Source organism: Periophthalmus magnuspinnatus, chromosome 11 (genome assembly GCF_009829125.3).
Source record: "Periophthalmus magnuspinnatus isolate fPerMag1 chromosome 11, fPerMag1.2.pri, whole genome shotgun sequence".
NCBI classification, from domain to species: Eukaryota; Metazoa; Chordata; class Actinopteri; order Gobiiformes; family Gobiidae; genus Periophthalmus; species Periophthalmus magnuspinnatus.
Window position 1 is genome coordinate 28867491 of NC_047136.2, and position 17101 is coordinate 28884591.

The window sequence follows — 17101 nt, forward strand, 5'->3', positions numbered from 1 at the left end:
TTTTTGTATTGTATCATGTGTTTTCCTTGCTGAGTGTTTGTTAAACATGTTATAATTGTGTAAACACATCTCTGTTTCAGACTGAGTGCAGAGTTCAGAGGAAGGTCTGTAAGAGGAAAGCTGTGCAGAGTCTGGGGCAGCTGCTGGCTCATCTAGACAGGTAACTACTCAGGTGACCTCTGACTTCCCCCTCTCCTCTGCTCCATCTGACCCTCTCCACTGCATCATCTGCTGCTCTGACCCTCTCCTCCTCTGTTCCATCTGCTCCTCTCCTCAACTGCCCGTTTTGGTCTCTGTATGTGTAGGAGTATTGGTAGTACTTTACTGCATATATATTTATATATATTTTTACTTTATTGTACATTTATTTGTTCCAGCTCTGAATCTCTCTGTGTGGAGTGCCTGTCTCAGGTACAGGACTTCCGGAGCCACTTTCCCTCCACAGTCTCATGCTCTCGCTGCAGATATCAGACCTGCTGCTGCAGAGCCTACGCCAACCACATGATCAAGTACTATTTATGCTCTAATATCTAACTAAGTCAAGTTCGACTTTAATCTGAGCTTTGTTTTAACACAGTCTGACCATAAAGAACTGACTTGACTGAACAGATGAGCTCATTTGTACTATTAAACTCTCAAATAACAATACACTCATAAGCTAGCTAGAATTAGCCAACAGTTTTATGTGATACTATCATGTAAATTCATGATTTGCCAGAATGGCAGTTCTATGCCACCGTACAATATTGATTTAAACGACTTAATAAAGAAACAAGTCCGCTCTGACCTTACATCGCTGTAAACATCATCACAACGAAGCATCACATGCTGTCAGCCCCTCCAGTGGATAGCTGCACATCACACTAGCGAGCTGGAGATTTTTCTTCCATTTGTACCAAAATGACTACGTCACACTCCTACGAGTATCACCAATTAAGAAAATAAAATTGGAGAATGAGTACAAATACAGAGCAGTGGGCATATATCGATGGTGGGTCGATTATAGATTGCTCAAACATGCACGAACTACTTCAGAAACAACTTCAAGAGTGTTGATTGTGCAGAATAAGTCTACTTTTAATATTTACTTTAATGAACTTGCAGCCATTGAGTTATGTGGAATATTGTAACGTCATACACCATACACTTTCCAATCTTGTACTTAATAAGATACACCAAACATACAGAAGGATTTGTTGATATCTAATTCCATTTCTGATTTATTAAAGTTTTAACAAAAAAAAATTGGTGAAATCTGAATTTTTAAGCATTTTTTCAGTGGAATTTAGTATAATCAAATACTAAATAAGATCTAAAATCCATGAAGCGACAAATTTAAACCTGGCTCTTTTCAAGTTTCTGTTTTGAATGTTCCAGAATTTGTCAATTTTGGCCGTTTTTACACATGTCATGTTAAAATGCCTTCTATGAAAACATTACCTCAGCTACAACTACAGAAGAAGTTTTAAATTAAGATGTCTAAATTTAAGATTTTTTCATATTCACCTGCAACATCTTGCTTTAATTTACAGTAACATGAGATTTAAAAAAACAAACAAACATTGTTTCCACAGCAACCACTCTGCAAACAGGAAGCAGCTTCTGTACCCCAGTGTCTTCACTTCCTGTCCCAGGTAAACTCATCCACAAATCAGGTTCTTCTATTTCAATCGATACCTGTTCACTCTCTCATTTAAAGCTGCAATATTACCGTAAATTTCGGATTAGATGCCGCTACTTTTTTTCCACGCTTTGAACCCTGCGGCTTATACAGCAGTGCGGCTTATTTATGGAATTTTACTGGATAACGGCCCCTGGGGGGCGCTCTCTAGCTGTAAACGTAAAAGTGAGACAGACGTGGGGAAAGATTCTGCTCTGAAGAATTCACTAGTTTTGATTTTGAATGATCATTTTGCGCATCATGAAATGGATATGATGCAGTTTTTAAGATAAAGAAGGAAATAGAGCAGGGGTCGGCAACCTGTAACACGCAAAGAGCCATTTGGACCCACTTTCCACGTAAAATAAATCACTGGGAGCCGCAAATACTTTTTGACATCTAAAATGAAGATAACACTGTGTATAATAATAATAATAATAATAATGTAACGGAATAATGTAGGTTTTATTTTCACAGACAAGCCTTCTACACGTGGCAGATAAATATGGCAAAAATAACTTAAGTGCATAAAAAAATACAACTCACCAAACCGTTGCATCAGTGTGAGCTCTGCGCTGATTATGTGATTATGTCTACTCTGCTCCGCAGTTTCTTTAAAAAAAAACAACTAAAAACTAAAAGCGTATAGTTTAATCCCAGGTGCTTATTCTCCATGTGCCAAAGCAGTTTTGAAGGTTTCATTGCCTCATTTGCTTTTCCCGCATATTACGCAGAGCGGACTCTGCGCGTGAGAGTCACCTATAGCGACAAATCCAGATTTTAAGTAGGTATTGTCTGTTAAATTTATCTTTCTTTTTCTTGGAGGTCGTGGTCTCCTCTTCCGGCTCCTCAGTTGTCATTTTCCCCTTTGTTAAAAGCTCTCCAAAGACTTTTGTTTTGGCTCATTTTCACTCGGTTGTGGCTCTACTTTTGGGCGACGTGTCTGATGTGTATACGTGAAACGTCATCGCGGAGACAAGAGCAGATAATATACTTGCTACTACATCAAATAGATTTCTGTGGCGATTTCCAGCAGGATTTTCATGATACATCTATGGACGAGCTTATTAGTGTGTCATTAGGGACGGGCGAAAGTTGCTCCTGACCCCTATGCGCACAGCGTCTGAAAATCAAGGCTCTTTACGCAGGACTGTGAGCTGTGTCTGTGTCTGTGAGATGTGAGCGGAGTTTGTTTTGAATATTGTTCCGCGAGTGTGACGCTTATTTTGAGCAACGAAAAATAAGAAAATATAATTTTATTTTAATCTTCCAATTTAAACTACAACAAAAAAGAGCTAACACAAATAAAATACACTTCAATTAAATACTTAAAATTTATTTTCGCAAGCCCCGCAGAGCCGCAGTGTAAGGCTGAAAGAGACGCATGCTGCTCCGGAGCCGCGGGTTGCCGACCCCTGAAATAGAGCCACTGCACGTAAGCTCGGCATCAATGAATCCAACTTGGTCAATGTAAAAAGACCACAAAAGTTTTCAGAGGAAATAAAAGCAGATTTTCCGTGTTGGTGCAGTTTTATTTTCTAAACCTGCAGGTGTGTTCATCCCGTGTTGATGTCGTGTTGGTGCCAATTTTCAGGCACAGTTTAAAAAAAAGCGTGTCGGTGCACCGTCTTTCTGTGTAAATATCTCATGTTACAATATGAAAACCTGCAGCTTATATTCAGGTGCGGCTTATATATGTACAAAATTGATTTTCTCTTCAAATTTAGCTGGTGCGGCATATATTCAGGTGCGCTCTGTAGTCCGAAATTTACGGTAATCGAAATTTAATCAAATGGATGCAGTTGGTAAATGACAAAGGCTGCCATTTTTAGTACAATGTCCTCCATAATCAACAAAATGGCTTACTCTGCATAAAAAAATCTTAATCCTGTAGGTTAGATCTGTACAAGTATGTTCTGAACTGTCCCTGTGTGTCAGATGCCCTCCCTGTATCTCTTTGTCTTTTATTTTGCATAAAACTGCTAACCTTGTAGTTGGTACAAACGTGTTCTGAAATGTGATTCTTGTATTAGCTTGTCAGTTTAGATTCCAGTTTTTTGTCAGTTCTTCTGGACATGTTTAAAATGTTAAACATTTTCTGAATAGCTTTAGAGTGATCTCTCACTTGTTTCAGCTGGGGTGGTGGTCTCGAGTGTCTCACCTGTGGATTCTCCTCTGACTACGGAGACATCATGGCCCTGCACCTATGTGCCTCCCCCAAACACACCTGTCTGCTCACGCGAGGAGAGGAGGAGCTGGACTGTACAGGTGAGACAAGAGGGAGGGCATCTGACACAGGAAGATGGGATCATGTTATGTTAAAGATGAGATATAAGATGACATAAGATGGGAGGTCATCATGTTCGTTGTGTTACAGAGGAGGAGGATGGGAGGGCATCTGACATGTTTGAATCCAGAGGAGGATTTGTCTCCATCGCGTGCCTACAGAGCTCTTCCCACCTGTCAATCAAAGTTCTAAACAGACCTGCCCACTTGTCGTCACCTGTTGCCATGACGATCACTATGAAAGGCCCCGCCCCCCATATCAAGGTAATGATGGACGCTTACTTTCACCTTTAAACGTGCCCCAAAATGAAATGACTCCACAGAGAGAGATCCAAGTGCAGTTAAATTCCTCACGTTTAAGATAAACAAAAAAGGAAATTTACCATAAACTATATAATTACACTTAGACTTTCATCTAAGCTTTGTTTTAACTGATCAGAAAGAACTGACTTAGCTGAACTACAACAGGTGAGCTAATTTGTGCAAATAATATTATAGTCACAAGCTTTGTCACTCTCATCTTTTTCTTGAAAACATAGACTGTATATATAAATGAACATAGCTAACCTGCAGACCGGCAGCTGCCTTCCAAATACATGCTCAAAATGAAATTTTTTGCTCCGGTGTAAACACAGCTGTCCACACCTATGCCTGGCTAAAAAACAAATGTAATCATTTGAAGGTGATATTTATGTTGCTGTAAAACACCAGTCCTGTTTCCAATAAAGTTATTTATACATTATATTATTTTCAGTATAAATGTATGGGCTCTTGGGCACCCTCTGGTGACCTTGGACCCTAAACAGCTTCTTAGTCTTCTCATAAGATGGGCCAGCCCTGATGAGCTTTATGTCCTTAATCAGCTTCCACTGGGCACCGCAGCTTTCTAACACTGAAGTCAGGGGACTTGTTTCTTTTGTTTCTATTAAATAGTTTTAAATCAGTATTGTGATTTAAAATGTACAAATGATGACATTATGATCCATGGGTGTCATAGATTAGTGGTTTGGCAGTGGGGCTTTGGCCACGTACGTGCAGGTACACAATGATATGCTGTGTATATGTGTGTATGTATATAATTGAATTTGTATATATATATATATATATATATATATTCAATTCTGTCAACTGCACAGAACGTTTTGAGTCAGTTTCACTCAAAACTTGTCCAGTTCACAGAATTGAATTTGTCTTTTGCTATGGAGCACACCTGGATGACTGAGGGATTACACTGATATTGCTTTAAACTATTTAAGTGGCTGTGAAACACCAATTGTATGGTCTGGCCTTATAGGCTACAGTTATTTGTGGAGAACGTCTGAATTAAAACAGGGGCCGGCAAAATCAGCACAACAGTCACACAGGAGCAAATAGCACCTCCACTCACTACTTTACACAGTCTAACTGTCGATGAGCCTAAAGCATGTACAACTCCATCCATCCATCCATTTTCTTCCGCTTATCTGGGGCCGGGTCGCGGGGGCAGCAGTCTAAGCAGGGACTCCTAGACTTCGCTCACCCCGGACACGTCCTCCAGCTCCTCCAGTGGGACCCCAAGGCGTTCCCAGGCCAGCCGAGAGACATAGTCCCTCCAGCGTGTCCTGGGTCTTCCCCGGGGCCTCCTCCCGGTGGGACATGCCCAGAATACCTCCCTAGGGAGGCATCCAGGAGGCATCCTAAGCAGATGCCCGAGCCACCTCAACTGGTTCCTCTCGACGTGTAGGAGCAGCAGCTCTACTCCGAGCTCCTCCCGTGTGACCGAGCTCCTCACCCTATCCCTAAGGGTGCGCCTGGCCACCCTGCGGAGGAAACCCATTTCGGCCGCTTGTATCCGTGACCTTGTCCTTTCGGTCATTACCCAGAGCTCATGACCATAGGTGAGGGTAGGAACGTAGATTGACCAGTAAATCGAGAGCTTTGCCTTTGGGCTCAGCTCCTTCTTCACCACAACGGACCGATACAGCGACTGCATCACTGCAGACGCTGCACCGATCCGCCTGTCAATCTCACGCCTATCAAATCAAACTAATTATACTAATGGATTTATCTACTATTCTGCAAGGTTTGGCTTGCATGTTGTTTACTTATAAAGTACCACTAAGCATTAATATGCATTTTTATTCATCTACAAACTCTAGTCCATCTTACTCCTGAGCTGGGACAGTAGAAATAGTGCTGCTGCTGCTGAGAGCACAGCGGTGCAGAGTCTGCAGCCTTTGGTATATTGCATAATCCAGACAAGAATACCGGATTGGATTAGACAAGCAATGTTTGAGAGAAAATGCAGACTGGAATTCAGTGAATACAGTACTTTTTATAGAGCTGTGGAACGGATTTGGCGAAGATGTGCATTCTGATGATGGATGATTAGTGCTGCATAATTTGATTGACAGGGTGAGGAATGCTGTTAGCAGGTTGGGGCACCCTGCCAATATAATGGGAGGGAAACGCTGTATTATAACTGTAGAGCAGACACAAGCACAATAAGTCTGATTTAAAACATTCCAATATTTATGATCTTGCTATGACCCAAACTGCCCTTAAAATATTACAGCTGCACAGGGGTTCATGTAAAACACACAATTTAAACAGAAAAGTACTAGAAAATGTTGAATTTATATAATGGCTGGGCGAATAATTCCATTTATTGCCCAGCTCAATTAATACAGGTTTAATAATCGAGTTTTTGAAAAATAGCAAAATCATGACATCGAGGATTATTATGAAACAAGTTATGAAACAAATTTACTCCTGACTGCAATTACAGTTAATTCAATTCAGTTTATTTTTGTAAAGCCCAAAATCACAACAGCAGTTGCCTCTTGGGGCTGAACATGAGAATCAATTTAACCAACAGAAAGCTAGTAAATCAACAATGAAAGAGAAACAGACAAACAAATGAATCAACAGAAAACAACAGCATCCATTTGCAGATAGAGTTCAAGTCTGTAGGGCAAGAGTCAGGCACTGGGCTATCCTGCCAGGAGAGGGAAGGGAGGCTCCAGATCCATTGAACAGGGTGAGGGCACAGGAGGTCTAGGGTCCAGTCATCACTGGGCGGTCAGTGGCCAGGAGTCTGAAATAGTTGCACTCCCCAGAGGGGAGTGGGACAGGGAACAACATGTGAATAGCAATGAACAAACTCCAGGTGAACTGAAGAGTGAATCTGGTTGACAGGGAAAGTAGGAGGAAACACAGAATCATGCTCAAGTCACCATACTTCTCCCAACATAGCTGCTTTTGGGGAGAACATCAGTATAGCCTGGTTTATGTGGATTTTTCCTCAGTTTTGTTCAATTTTGTTCATTTTCCTTATGTTGAGCACAGTTCTTTTTTGTATATATTTTTTTTCCATGGCTTACCACAGTGATTCGCAATAAATTCTGTTAATTGGGGATTTTTCTGCATTTGACTACACTGGCCCATTTCCCCCCATTTGGTGGCAGTAGCTGTGGGACTTCAGTGTAGTCGTGGCACGTGGTTGTTATTGCAACTATATTTAAGTTGCTCATTTTCTGTTTATTTGTGTGAATGGTTTATGTTGTTAATTATTTCGCGTCCAACTGAAGTAATCTTTTCAATAAATTTCAGTCTGGTTAAAAAAAAAACACTTTTCAAGTCTGTCTCCTACTTTGACCACATGGGGCGAGCTTCCCCACAGGGCCAAAAAAACAAAATTTCATTTTTTAAATTTAGTTTTCTTTATTTTTTTGCAATGTCGCTCAGTCCTAATTTATATTTTTAAAAATTCAGATTGAACTCAAGATTCTCTCCTAGATCTTCATCTTGCCTTACTCACTCCATACCCTTTCCTTTCTAGTGTTATGCATATTAATCCTTACAAACTAAATCAAATAAAAACTAATAAAAAAAAACTAATGCAAACTTTGGCCGACTCAGGCTCCATCGACCAATTAATCGACTAAACGACTAAGGAACTACAGCCCTAGGACATAAGACATAAAGGGCGATGGGTGTTACTCCATTCCACGTTACTCATGATGCACCTGCATGGGTCTTTAATAAGGAGCCATAGACCACAGGAACCAAAAACTTATGATTAACATTAGAAATAATTAATTGAAAGAAAAGTAAATAGATCAAATGATTTAGTAAGCAAATGAGCACCAAATAATGTTAAGTATAATAATAATGGTCTGGTCTCTGGTCTGGTCTAACCCTCCCTCTGCTCTTGTCTCTGTTCTGCCTCAGCCTATGGGTCCCTCTTGCTGCCTCTCGTCTCTGGGTGCTGTTGGTCTCTGGTCTGGTATAACCAGGTCTAACACCGGTCTCTGCTCTTGTCACTCAGCTAGTGGCTCCCCTTGCCACCTCTCGTCTCAGGTTGCTGTTAGACTGGGTTAAACCAGACCAATGACCATCTCTGGACTGGTCTAACACTGGTCTCTCTCTCTCTGGTCTATGTGGGCATACTAGCTTGTTAAAAGTCTGATCTCATCAGACATTGGGGCCTTGGCTGATCTGGGCCAGGAGTATCCAAACTTTTTTTTCCCCAAGTGACGCGTATTAAAACATTTTCAAAGCAGCCACAGTCTGGTAGTAAATACAGTGAGTCATTTAAATAAATGCATATTACACAGTTTTGCCAGAGCCACTGTACCTTTAATAAGGCTTGAAATGCTCATATTAGCTCTGTATCACAATGCAGTGTAATGTTGCTGAGATTTTACTGATAGAATTATTTAAATATGCAATAAAAAGTGCCACCATGACCACTCGGACCAATTCATCAAGAGGCCTGAGGGCCAACAAAAATTGGTCTAAGGGCCATCGTTTGGACATCCCTGGGCAAAGCACTTCACCCACAATGCCCAGTATGAAAGTGGTGTGTGTGACTGTTGGTAGTAGTCGGGGGGGCCAGTGGTGCAGATTGGCAGGCTTGCTTTCATCCGTCTGCCCCAATGTACTGTAAAGCGTCTTTTAGTGTCCAAAAAAGTCTTAAATCTGAATTTGTATTATTACTAGTATTAATTCTGGTCTTATCTCTTGTCTCTCAGCCTGTGGCTCCTCTCTCCGCCTCTCGTCTCAGGGTACTGTTGGATTCGCTGCTTCAGGGTGCCGCTTCAGCCTCACGGCGCTTCGGTGTGTCGCAGAAGCTGATTGGCTGTTGGGCGCGTGAGCAGAGGAAGGGTCTGGCCAATCGCAGGTGGAGGTGGGACACATCGGGCGGAGCTCGCTGGGTCCTCACTGAGCGGGAGCAGAACAGAGTGGTCACCGGAGATGCCGTTTTGGATCTAAGCCGCAGGACCCTGGGACCCAAGACCACGCTCCAAACCAGGTCTTAACCAGGACTGAACCAGGACTGAACCAGGACTGAACCAGGACTGAACCAGGACTGAACTAGGACTTAACCAGTACTGAACTAGGACTTAACCAGTACTGAACCAGTACTGAACCAGGACTGAACCAAGTCTTGTGTTGTCAGGTTGAACTGGGCAGTAGACTTCTTGCTCAGACATGATCTTGGACTTGAAACCAGGAGCAAAGAGCTGAGGGACATTGGCTACTCTGTGGTCACAGGCACCTGGTACAAGGTACAACACAAATGTGCTTCTTTAATAAACTTCTTTAATTCTAATTACACTGGGGTTCTAATCTTTGATACCGGTCACTAGGGCTGCACTTATAATGTTGTTACCTCCTCAAAAACATGCGTGGAGTTTTGTTTCATTCACACACGTTTGAGTAACCCTTTATTACTTGTTTGTCTACAAATTCCTCTGTTCCACCTTATAATGTCAGGAAGCAGTAGTTTTCAGGATACTGTGTGAGTTTTCCTCTGACCCTTCTCTCCCTCTCTTCCTCGTCTCTGGCCCTCTCCCCCTCCTCTTCCTCCTGTCTGACTCTCTCTTCAGAGTCTTCAACCTCCTCTCTCTGACCCTCTCTTTCCTCAAGTCTCCTCCCTGTATCTCTCTCCTCCTTTGATCTGCTGTCTGGATGAGTTCTCCTCTCTCATCTCACGTACCGTTTGGCTCCAGCCAAATGAAGGTCGGCTCATTGAGGCTAGCGGTTACAGGGACGAATTTGAGTTCCATAGTTGAAATTCTGACTGCAAGTATCATAGCAACCAAAGAGCTTATCTGGAACAAGGCTGTTGAAGGTAACGCCCCTTCCTGCCTGCACCGCTGGTTTAGCAGAGAGCGGATGCTTAGCAACGCTGTCAGTCAAACCTGTTGGTAATGCTAGCAGAAGCAACCCCAGGGAAAGAAGGCACCAGATTTGTCTGTTATTAATTTTCATATCTTGATTTACAATAGCAACACAAAAGCAAAACATATTATGACGATTAATACAAATATTTAATGACCAAAATGATTAGCAGTTACTTTTCTTAAAGGGGCAGAGGCACCTTTTCCTCTCACCACTGTCCTGTCCTCGAATACATATTCCCAGCAGGCAAACATTAATTGGTTCATAGTTTAATAGTAAAATTACACTGGGCAAGATGCAGTTACCGTGGTCACTTAAACCCTGGCGCAGTGTGATTGACGATCCCGCGGTATTGCAATACTGTGGTAGTGTGACGGCCCTATCTCCTCCTCTCTGTTGGTCCTCCCTCCCTTCTCCTCTCTCTCTCTGACCTTCTCATCTCTCCTCAGGTCTCCTCCAGGCGTCTCCCTCCTCCTCGCTTCTGCTGTCTGGATGAATTCCCTGTCTTCTTGGACGTCCAGGCCCTGTCCTGTCTCTCTCCTGAGGGTCTGAGGATGTGGGGTGAGAGGGAGGAGCGCCCCCTGGTAGAGGTGATGCTGTGTGGCACCTCAGACGGATCTCTCCTCCATCCCCTGCTGTTCTATGAGAGAGATCTCCCCCCTCTGCCCCACGGCTTCCCCACTAATGTGCTGCTGCGGGCGAGCAAGACCGGCTTCACTGTGAGGGAGAGAGCAAAGATCTGGGCTGATGAGGTACAAGGAGGGCATCCGGGTTAGACCAGAGAACAGGGAACACATCGGGCTTAGAGCAGAGAAGGACATCAGGGTTAGAGTGAGCTACAGGAAGAGCATCAGGGCTAAAGTGGGAAGAGGGAGGGCATCACTGGTGCATCGGGACTGACTGGACTGTGATGTTCTACAGGTGTGGTTTCCTCACCTGGGCTGTAGCACCGCCCCCTCCATGCTCCTATTGGACGAGCACTGCGGTCACATGGGGGAGGACTTCTTGGACCCCCTGCGGCACACATGCACGGAGCTTGTGCACATTCCCCAGGGCTGTGGCTTTGTAGTGCAGCCGCTCGACCAGTGTGTGGCGCCAGTGGTACGACAGTTTCTCAAGGTAAAGCGTCTGGTATTTAAGTATTACAACTACTACTAATGCTAATGCTACTACTAATATTACGACTATAATTACTATTACTACTGTTACTGTTACTACTGCTACTGATAATACTAGTACTACAATTATTACTACTACCACTGTTACTGCTATTGCTGTTACTGCTACTAGCACTACTACTGCCACTACTATTACCACGCCTCAGGTGTGCTTTATGGGAAAAATCATTACCACAATTATTTGGGTAATGAAAGTATACTTTTTTACGTTGTTATAAAAACAACTGGAAGTAGATAGTTTAAAGTGATAATGTGTTATAATTCTGATTATTATACCAGTGCAGAGCTCATCTGCAAACACCACAGTACATGTTACTATCACTAATAATATAACTATTGCTCTGTACTACTCCTGCTGACCCCTTGACCCCCTGAGTTTGTCTGACCCCTTATCCTTCCCAGTGTTAAAAAAGTAGTTGTGTGTGTTTTTTCTGACCCCTCTCTCCTCACTTCTGACTCCGTGTTTCAGGAGCGCTGGTCTCAGCTTGTGTCTCAGGGCTCTCATTTCTCTGAGTCTGACCTGGTTCTGACTCTGAGCTGCTGGTTCAGTGAAGTGTGTCACATCCTCAACGAGAACAAGCACTTCATACGAAGGTACTACTATTACTACTACTACTACTACAAACACTAAAAGTACTACTGCAAATACTACTAAGGCAAATACTACTGCTACTACACATAAGCCCACCGTCACATCCTCAATAAGCACTTTGTACAAAGATCAGTACTATTACTAATACTACTACTACTGTAATACTACTGCAGATACTACTATTGCAAATACTACTAATACTACAATTACTACTGCAAATCCTGCTACTAGACTCTTCTCTTGGGCACACCTGCCCTGCAGCGCAGACACTGTAGTCAAAAGCAGCTTCTTCCAGCTCAGACTTTTGGGGAAGGTCAAGCCCTGGCTGCCCTCTAATCAGCTGGTAAAGGTGATATCAAACATTACAGTAACAAGACACCCTTGACATGCGAATGACAGCGAATTTTCAAGCATCCATCGCAAGTCATTTGATGCGATTTGACCCCTTGTGAACACTACATAACAGAGCCTCAGACAGAGCAGTGCTTACAGTTGGCATCACACCCCCAGGGAATGTTGATGATAAATGATAAATGTTGAAATGTTCTACACTTCTCAGGCTCATATATCTTTGAGTCTGACATGACCTCAGTAAAATAATTAACTATAGCAGTGCTTATACAAAATAATTAAACCTTAATCTTAACAATTCTGCTACTAATACTACTACTATTACTATTACTACTGCCAATCCTTCCACTGCTACATCCTCAACAACAAACACTTCATACACATGGTCGTGTGAAGCTCTTTGTTTGTGTGCCTCGGAAAGTGACCTCAGAGGAAGTGACCTCACTGTTCTTTGTTTAACCTGATTCAGAAATAAACCACTGTAAAAAAAAACAAAAAAAAAAAAAAAAACAGGTGGCCCTTTAATCAGGTGGCCAGTGGTCCAGTCATCATTCTTGTAGTCTCGGTTCAGACGCAGAACCTTTTTGGACCTTGTTTAGACCTGGTTTCAGTCCTAATTGAGTCATTGTTTAGACCTGGTTTAGTTCGTGTGAAATTTTGAGTGATCACAAATTAAAGTAAAACATGGTAAAAGGTAAAAGACATGTGAGTAAAATACAACTTTGAACTACCTAACAGTCCAAGCCTCACACAGGCCAGGAATCTAATATAATCCTCTCTCTCTGCCTCTCTCTCTCTCTCTCTGCCTCTCTCTCTCGCTCTCTCTCTGCCTCTCTCTCTCTCTGCCTCTCTCTCTCTCTCTGCCTCTCTCTCTGCCTCTCTCTCTCTCTCTCTGCCTCTCTCTGCCTCTCTCTGCCCCTGTCTCTCTGCCTCTCTCGCCTCTCTGCTCTCTCTCTCTCTCTGCCTCTTTCTCTCTTTGTCTCTTTTTTCTCCAGGTCTTTCCTCTGTGTCGGGACGAGGTACAAAACTGCAGAAGTGTCTCATCAAACTCTCAATCAGGATTTGTACAGGGTCCTGGTCGAAACCCCGCCCCCATCATCCTCCACCGGTCAATCAGAGACAGAGGTACTGCAGGAGGACCAATCAGAGACAGAGGTACTGCAGGAGGACCAATCAGAGACAGCGATACAGCCAGAGAGCCAATCAGAGGGTGAGATCCAGCAGGAGGGCCAATCAGAGGAGACATATCACGTTCTACTCAGCCCTGTCAGCCAATCAGAGGCAGAGGAACTAGAGCAGTTTGGCCAATCAGAGACAGAGGTACAGCAGGAGGGCCAGTCAGAGGAGAGAGAGGAGTCTGAGGATGCAGAGAAGATGGACAAGGACCGATCGGAGCTTTTAAATGAAACCGAGGAGGCAGAACTACAAACTGAGAGCCAATCAGGGAAGATGGAATTAGAACTTCACCAAGAGACTGAGGAGGTGGGTCTATGGACCGAGACCCAATCAAACGCTCAGGGACAGGTGGAGGAGTCAGAGGACATGGAAGCCAATCAATCAGAGCCTCAGGAGGAGATGGAGGTGGGACTAACAACTGTGGGCCAATCAGAGCACTGGCCCTTGTGACAGACATTATTAAACTGTGAATGAAGTGTTTAAAATGTAACAAACAAAAATTAATTCTGGAAAATAAAATAAAACATATGACTTGGTTTAGACCTGTTTTAGACCTGTCTCAGCCCTGGTTCAGTTCAGTTGGCCTGGTTTAGTCTTGGCCTAACCCTGATGCCGCATTTGTTCTAGACTTTTTCTCAGGTCGGGGCTCAAATCCTTGGGGGTTAAATCTGTGAGAACACGATTTCCCATCATGCTCAGGGGCACGTCCACTTGGGAGATGCATGCTGGGAAACAAGCAGGACCATGTAACCTCATTCATGACCTCGGACATCAAAAGTATTTTTAACCCAAAGAGATTTAGAACATCTGTCGATGAGTGGAACTATCTCCAGCTATGAACACGCAGTCCTGGTTTGGCCTGGTTTAGACCTGATTTAATCCTGGTTTAGACCCTGGTTCAGTCCTAGTTTAGACTTGGTTTAGACCTGGTGAAATCCTGACTCAGACCTAGTTCTGATCTGGTATCATTTTAATCCTGCTTCTGATCTGGGCCTCATGCAGCAGGTGTTCACTTCATTAAAGGGTGATCTTACACCATCTTCTGATGTTGTTTCATCACAAACAGACCTGGAGTTGTGTTTTGTTTCATTTGCACATGTTTAACACATAAACCCTGTATATAGGCTGACTTCTCTCAAACAGAAAACACTGTTCCATGTTGTGATGTGGCAATACAGGAACTGCTCTACTGTGTTTTTAAACTCCATACACCTTCACTAGAATCATTTGGATGCTGATTTGCCCTTGGAAAAAAATCCAGTCTTGTACTTTTGCTAACTGACCAATGATAAATGTGTTAATGCTTACTTTTTATTATTTAATAAAACAGCTATTCAAAATAAGCTTGTGTAATGTGTGTTTTGGCCCCATAGAGCCCCAAAAAACAATATAAAGCCCGCATAGAGCTACATCAAAAACCCACATGGGGGCCATTTAGGCCCCACTGTACTACAGTATAAAAATGGGGCCTGAATGAGTTATACTTGAGTTGACCAGATAAGCCCAATTTAGACCCACGTGAGCCAACCCTTAAAGGACAAACACATCGGTGGCCATTTAGGAAGACGCATAAGCCCATACAGTACCCATATATTACCCATATAGTACTCATATAGTACCTGTATAGTGCCCATACAGTACCCATATAGTACTCATATAGTACCTGTATAGTACCCATATATTGCCCATACAGTACCCATATAGTACTCATATAGTACCCGTATAGTACTCATATAGTGCCCATACAGTACCCATATAGTACTCATATAGTACCTGTATAGTACCCATATAGTACCCATATAGTGCCCATATAGTGCCCATACAGTACCCATATAGTACCCATATAGTACTCATATGGTGCCCATACAGTACCCATATAGTACTCGTATAGTACCTGTATAGTACCCGTATAATGATTAGAGATATGAACCATAAACTAGGTAAACTGTTATTAGTGAAAACACTGCGTTTCCCATGATGCACCTCTGACTCAGCTCTGATTAAAAGATCAGAAGAAGAAGAGTTACCTGGAGACAAACAAAACAAACAAGCATTTTAATCAGACCTACTCTTCAGACTGGACTTTTCAGAGCTTTTAACCATGTTATAGCCGTTTCCTTCTCATTTTCCCTCTCAGGTTGTATTTAGAGTGATTCATGTTTGAGTAATTTTTATTCTCCTGTGTTCAAGACATCATTGTTCTGATCTAGCCCCGTTTTCATCTCCACTGGGACAACGGCCACTGTGACACGCCCACTGTGACGTACGCATTTCCTTCTCCAGTTTTTTTTTCTTGTAGGATTCGACAGCGTCACATAGTCATTTTAGTACAAATGAAGAAAATTCTGCTGCTCTGTGGTGTGATGTGCAATTATCCGCAGGAGGGTCCAACACCATGTGGCACTTTGTTGTAATGACATTTATGGCGACGTCAGCTCCTATTGGACACTGCAGTTCTCTAACAGAACAAGAACAACAGAAAGTCAGTGAACTTGTTCCTTTTATGAAGTCGTTTTAGATGAATATTGTAATTTAAAATGTGAATATTTTAACATAATGATCCACAGGTGTCATAGATTATAAGAATAGAGCAAACACAAACACAATGTCTGCTTCTCCTTAAGTGAATCTGACCAGAGGGTGGAGTCCAGGGGTGGAGTTAGCAGTTTGAGGCCCACCTTATAATGTATTTTTTTGTATTTTTCTATTATTTATTGTCTGTTTTTTTCCCCATTGTTCTTGAGACGCACACATCTCTATTTGAATTAGGCTGGACTGAAAACATACATTTTTAGGCTATTATTTGAATATTTAAGTACTAGATTATTTTCCTTTTTTTTCATCAATTTTTTCATCCTTTGTGCACAAAGCTGTCACTCATGTCGCGTGCTCTGCTTCTGCGACGATTCTGTCGGTTTCTGGTGCGTTTATCAGTGTAAAAATGCACATGATAAGAAAAAGATTTGGTTCTTTTAAATCTGGTCCTATCCGTTGACAAAACATCACTAATTCAAACTCAAAAAGGGGTCTTTACCAGTGAGTAATGATAACGTCTCTACACAAACAAACCATCATGTCCATCCAGAGGCCCCACAGGTGTGAACACAGGACTAACACCTGCCACTGAGAAGGATTTATGCATGACAAAGTACATGTTTCCTCCTTTATGCAGAGGAGAGGAGGAGAAGAGAGGAGCAGAGGAGGAGAGAGGTAGAGGAGCAGAGGAGGAGAAGAGAGGAGCAGAGGAGTAGAGGAGCAGAGGAGGAGAGGTGCAGTTATGAAGTCGTTTCAGTGTTTTCATTTATTGAGAGATTTTTGAAGCAAAATCTCACACTCTCTCGACTCCCGTGCTCTTGTGGTCGCCTGGCTGAGCAATTTTTCTTATGATACGAGGGGCTGTTGCATTGTGTGAAATGAGAGGTTTGTTTTTTCTTTTTCCATGGAGAAACTCGACTCCAAAATAATCGAGTTATGGTCTTCTCATATGCTGCACACTTTTATACCAAATGTAGTTAAGGATCCAGAGAAGACGCCAAACGAAACAGTCACACAGTCAAACAAGATGGCCTCAACCAACACCATTTTTTTGGTGCAACGCTTTGAGTCTTCACCATGTCCACAGCTGAAGTTAGTCAATAGAAGGACTGCTACTAAAAGCCCAGAGCTTCTGCCACAGCTTCGGAGAGACTC

The 17101-nt window shown here is 42.7% G+C and overlaps 1 protein-coding gene across 1 annotated transcript in view; it reads left to right on the top strand.

The window, feature by feature from the left end:
• LOC117378365 (pogo transposable element with ZNF domain) overlaps positions 1-14648 on the top strand; it is a 38652-nt gene extending 24004 nt beyond the window's left edge. Inside the window, exons 15-25 of the mRNA XM_055225243.1 lie at positions 81-160; positions 378-509; positions 1575-1634; positions 3795-3928; positions 4038-4210; positions 8962-9242; positions 9390-9498; positions 10564-10866; positions 11036-11233; positions 11762-11886; positions 13231-14648. Of these exons, the coding sequence (XP_055081218.1) occupies positions 81-160; positions 378-509; positions 1575-1634; positions 3795-3928; positions 4038-4210; positions 8962-9242; positions 9390-9498; positions 10564-10866; positions 11036-11233; positions 11762-11886; positions 13231-13861 (2226 nt within the window). The 3' untranslated portion in view covers positions 13862-14648. The remainder of the gene's footprint in view (positions 1-80; positions 161-377; positions 510-1574; positions 1635-3794; positions 3929-4037; positions 4211-8961; positions 9243-9389; positions 9499-10563; positions 10867-11035; positions 11234-11761; positions 11887-13230) is intronic.
• The last annotated feature ends 2453 nt before the right edge of the window (positions 14649-17101 follow it).